The 5,023-nt window shown below is 44.3% G+C and overlaps 1 protein-coding gene across 1 annotated transcript; it reads left to right on the top strand.

Annotated features, from left to right (window-relative positions):
• Window positions 1-841: 841 nt before the first annotated feature.
• On the top strand, window positions 842-4,751 carry irx1b (iroquois homeobox 1b). The gene is made up of 5 exons (XM_005745471.1): window positions 842-1,168; window positions 1,884-2,126; window positions 2,524-3,316; window positions 3,580-3,640; window positions 4,233-4,751. The coding sequence occupies exons 1-5, from the start codon at window positions 932-934 to the stop codon at window positions 4,279-4,281; spliced, it is 1,383 nt and encodes a 460-aa protein (XP_005745528.1). The 5' UTR covers window positions 842-931; the 3' UTR covers window positions 4,282-4,751.
• Window positions 4,752-5,023: the final 272 nt, after the last annotated feature.

The following is a 5,023-nucleotide window of genomic DNA, read 5'->3' as shown; positions in this document are numbered from 1 at the left end:
ATTTGAGGTATGAGATGAAAAGTGGTGGTGCTTTAACATTTCTGCGACATCTGCAACTGATACCAAGGGCCTACAGTAGTCTATTCTTCTCAGCAAACATCTGTCATTTTCCACTCCACAGCTCCCGTGCGCTCCGTATCGCTGCCATCTCCTATCATCTTCGATCTCTGTCATTACCTCCACTCTCCTTTATCTCCACAGCTCTGAAAAAATAAGCTCCACTGACTTCCGCCGATAATCACGGACATTCCTCGTGGATCTGTCCGACCATATCAATGCTTCCCGGCCCATCTGCTGGACCAGGAATGTCCGGGCATACCCCACGAGTCAGCAGTCAAAGCACCGAAAAATGACACCAAAATACGGAGAGATTATTATTATTATTATTATTATTATTATTATTATTATTATTATTGTAGTAGTAGTAGTAATTAATGAATTCATTGCGCAAGACACACATACACTGCGCACACATGCGCGCACACACACAGGTTACCTTTTCGGTAGACACAGTGAAGACTGTCGAAATTAAATCACACACATCAATACACACGCACACACACGCAGACGACCTGGGCTAACCAATGCACTAATCGCCTGCCCCGGGCATAGGAGGAGCTTGGTGCTTAAGTAGGCTGCCAATCAGTCACTCAGCTCCACATCCAGAAGCTCCTGCGGCCAGACATACGCATCAACTCCGCACTCGAAAGTGCCAAACTGCTCCTGAGACACAACTCGGTGGAAGGGAAGGCTGACAGTTTCTTCTTTTTTAAGTGGGGGTCATCCTGATTTGTTTTGTTTTTTAACTGTCTCGTTTTTCTGTTCTTTTTTGGGGATTCCTTCTTTCTTTTCTTTTTTTTCCCCTGCATCATCTTTCTTTTTTTCGCTCTTGTGACTTTGGGAGAGATTTACTGCACGCATACTCCCGGACATGTCTTTGCCTCAGCTGGGGTATCCCCAGTTCCTCAGCGCCTCCCATGAGGTGTACGGAGGCGAGCGGCCGGGCTCTGCCCGGGAAGGAACCACCGAGGGCGGCGTGAGCTCATCAGCGACCGCCGCGGCTGTCGGCTCCATGCTGGGGATGTACGGAAGCCCATGGGCGGCTCATAACTACAGTGCCTTTCTGCCGTACAGCGGAGCCACAGACCTCGCCCTCATATCCCAGATGGTGAGAGATGATACACGTTCAGGTGTTCATAAGAAAATAGTGAGGCTGAGCTTTTCACTGTAATGCGTAAATACAACTTGAACCATTTAAATGGCGGGTTGTTCGCTTTTTTTATTTGTTTTTTTAAGAGAATTTTTGTGAATTTTATTGAGATAAATTAATTATTAATAATTAATATTTAATTGTTTGTGTGTTGGAGCTTTAAATACTTGGGTGAATTGCAAAGAACTGAATAGCCACATAACACAAATGAACGATCTCTGGTAGCGTGACACTAAACTTCAGTTTCAAATTTAATTTGAGGTCATGGTTTTTGAAAGCTTGAACATAATGTTGTTGTTTTTGTTTGTTTTTTGCTTTTTTTCTACAAATGTGGACCTGTCTACTGTGGCAGGCTGCACGTTTTAGCATAAAGGCATTTATCAATATTGAATTAAATAAAAATCAAAACAAAATAATATGGTAGGCCTAGATCATAGAAATTTGCAAGCGACCTAAAAATGAGGGATATTTGTTGTGATCTGTGTCTGATTACTGATTTTTTTTTCAAACTTGTAAGTTTTTTGTTTTGTTTTGTTTTGTCACGCAAAACGGTTTTGCTCCAAATTTCCATTTGTATTTTCCTGTTTACAAATTTTCTGAACTTGAGGCGCAAATATCTTTGGAGTTGCTCAACAAGTTGCCCCCATTTTTTTTTCTCCCAACAACATTCCAGGGCTCACAGTATGAGCTGAAGGACAGCCCGGGGTCCCACCCAGCTTCTCTACCTGTTCACACCGCCCAAGGCTTCTACCCCTACGGCCAGTACCCGTACGGAGACCCGTCAAGGGCCAAAACGGCCACAAGGGAGACCACCAGCACCCTGAAGGCCTGGCTGCAGGAACACCAGAAGAACCCTTACCCCACCAAAGGAGAGAAGATCATGCTTGCTATCATTACGAGAATGACACTCACACAGGTGGGCAGCGTGATATGTTTTCGGAGCTCAATTTGTATAAAATGTTTCAGTTCAGTGGTCTTTCTGGCACCTTACAAGCACAATTTGGTGGGCATCAGCCTCCAGGCCCACTTAAAATAAATCCCTAATCATTATTTTAAAGGTTTTATTCTTCATTTTAATGTCCTTCAATAGCACTGCTATTTGTTATGAGAACTCAGTTGGCCCACATATGACTGTTTTTAATACACCTGCAGAGGGGGAAAAAAACCTCAGTTCAGTTTTTTTTTTTAAATCTGAGCTCAGGAATAATAAATAAAATCAGATGTCTTTTTAAATGTTTTATAATTCCCCATCTACAGCTTTCAAACCACAGCATCTGAGTAATAATGCTTAAAAACGCGCTTTTCTTTTACAGGTGTCGACGTGGTTCGCGAACGCCCGCAGACGCCTGAAGAAGGAGAACAAGGTCACCTGGGGCCGCAGCGCTGAGGACCGGGACGGCCGCATCTTCAGCAGCGACAACGAGGACGAGCACGGCAAGAACGGCAGCGACGACGAAGATGAAGAGGAGGAGATAGATTTGGAAACCGTCGATATCGAGAGACCCGAGGAGCAGCGCGAAGGGGAGCGTGGCTCCGCGAGGGGGGAGGCCGAGGCGGGCCTGTCCGCCGCCGAGCAGGCCTCTGAGTCGAAGAGCTCGGAGAGCAGCAGGACGCTTTCTGCGGAGGCCCTGAGAGGAGCCGAGGCGGGTGTTTCTCTCGGTAAATCGCCCAGTGTCAAGCTTCCCGCGGATCATTCGCCCGGCAGGCAGGAGTGCCAGAGACCAGCACAGAGCAAACCTAAAATCTGGTCTCTGGCTGAGACCGCCACGGCGCCCGACAGCTCTCACAAATCTCCCCCCGCGGCCCTTGCGCACCACGCGGCTTTGGCCTCCACCGGACACCCGGCCTTACTCCCGGGTCACGGAATATATACGTGCCAGATTGGCAAGCTGCACAACTGGGCCAATGCAGCTTTTCTGAATGCCAACTCTCTTTTGAACATGAGGTCGCTCCTGGCAGGGGCGCCGGCCGGACACCTGCCCGTCCACGGCGCAGTGCCGGCTGCGCGTCGTGACGCACGACCGGCAACGGTCGGCACGGGAACGTCGGGTACGGAAGACGACAGCGATGTAGAGTCATCAGGGAGCTTCAGTCCAAAAAGAGATGGTATGGGCCTGATTTCAACTTCTTCTTCTTCTTCTTCTTCTTCTTCTTCTTCTTCTTCTTCTTCTTCTTCTTCTTATTATTATTATCATTATTATTATTATTATTATTATTATTATTATTATTATTCATAGGACTTGTTCCGTTGAATCACTCAAATGGCGACAACAGCAGCTCTCCTTCCTGCAGGGCAGTTTCACTTTATTTTCAAAGGTAATTTCACGAACACCTTGTCACTCACTAGTTTGTTTTCTTTCCTTCCGCAGATGAAGAGAGCGACCACAGGCCCGATTCCCTGAAGTCCCCCTTTCAGATGATCACTGACAGGTGATTTCAAATCAATTTTGGCATTATAACACCATCAGCCTCGATTAAATGAACCTTACAGCAAGAGGTAAACACTGTTACACCTGACTGCTCGGGGAGGCAGAACTCGGCACATAAATCATACGATTGAGTCCCCACTTTAACGCCTCGTCAGGCAGGAGTCTGATATATTCTGCGCCTCTCCCTCCCTCTCTCCCCTCCCAGCCTGCCCCCCATCCTCCAACAATGAGCTATCGCCACCAAGTCATTTAAATAATCTGCCGCTATTTATTCACGCCCCCCCCCCCCCCCCCCCCCCTTGAATGAAGCTAATGTATGTCAAAGAAAGCCCTGATGGCAACATCATGAATGAAGCTGAGCGTGAAAAGACATAAAACAATTTACCTATAGTGGGGTTTTTAATTTGCATAAATACAGCTTAACACCGTTTGAAGGAAACAAACTCGAAGTGTTAAAAAAGTTGCTTCGTTAGTTTAAACGAAGGATTTCTTTTTAAGAGTAAAATTGCCACATTTGTTTCAGATAATATAATTATAATGTCTAGACTTTATTCACCTCTGAGCAATAGTTTCCTCTTCTTCTCTTTCCTCAGACCTCACCACGGGACAGCAGCACAGCGAGTTCTGACAACAACAATATGAGAAGAGAAAGAAAAAGGAATAATTTTATTTAATGGAGAACAGTTTAACGAAGGATATTTTTTGGACTGGGAGGCCTGTTGTAGTATTACTGTTTAGCTTCCACATGAGAAAGAGATGTTCGCGTTTTTTGTTTGTTTGTTTTTTGTTTTTTTTTTTAGTCTCTGAATCACTTGTATTTCTCTTTTATGTCCTCTTATGTCCCCCCCCTCTGTTCCTCTGTTGTGAATGGAAACCTTGGAAAAAAAATTGTAAATACAGGATATGAATTTGTCTTTAAAGAATATATTTTTTGGGAACTAAATAAATGTCATTATAGCGCTTTATTACTGAAGAAAATCCCACCACCTGTATTTAATAAGAGGGGACCAATTTCCAGCCAAAGAAACAAGGGCAGAATGCAGATTAAGAAGCACTGTAAACTTCCTAAACTAAGCACACATTATTATTAGTATTGTTTTTTTGTTTTTTAGTGCCTGAATTTAGGATTTTTATAACATAAATTTCCAATAAGTAACCAGTACAATACAGAGAGTGCAATTAATGTATGCAGAGAAATTCTCCTTCAAGAGCTCAAGTGGATTTGGTATTTTAAGGGTAATTATATATCTATATTAATATACATATAATACAAGTATTGCAGTTAATCTCCAGCTGACCTCGTCGTCCCTGTGTCTAGTTTGTTTCACACGAACCATGCAGTGTCAGCTCCTTTATTTTTTTAAACTACCAGGAAAGTCAGTTT

Source organism: Pundamilia nyererei, unplaced genomic scaffold (assembly GCF_000239375.1).
Source record: "Pundamilia nyererei isolate P.nyererei 1_Seehausen unplaced genomic scaffold, PunNye1.0 scaffold00159, whole genome shotgun sequence".
Lineage (NCBI taxonomy): Eukaryota > Metazoa > Chordata > Actinopteri > Cichliformes > Cichlidae > Pundamilia > Pundamilia nyererei.
Note: the sequence above shows the minus strand (reverse complement) of the source record. Positions and strands in the feature narration are given on the sequence as shown.

What these genes read in the sequence shown, in the direction of transcription:
- irx1b (XM_005745471.1), top strand. Translation starts at nt 932, where the DNA reads ATGTCTTTGCCTCAGCTGGGGTATCCCCAGTTCCTCAGCGCCTCCCAT. An exon ending in TCGCCCTCATATCCCAGATG is followed by an intron (nt 1,169 to 1,883) that starts GTGAGAGATGAT and finishes ACAACATTCCAG; the next exon opens with GGCTCACAGTATGAGCTGAA. An exon ending in CTTCAGTCCAAAAAGAGATG is followed by an intron (nt 3,317 to 3,579) that starts GTATGGGCCTGA and finishes TTCCTTCCGCAG; the next exon opens with ATGAAGAGAGCGACCACAGG.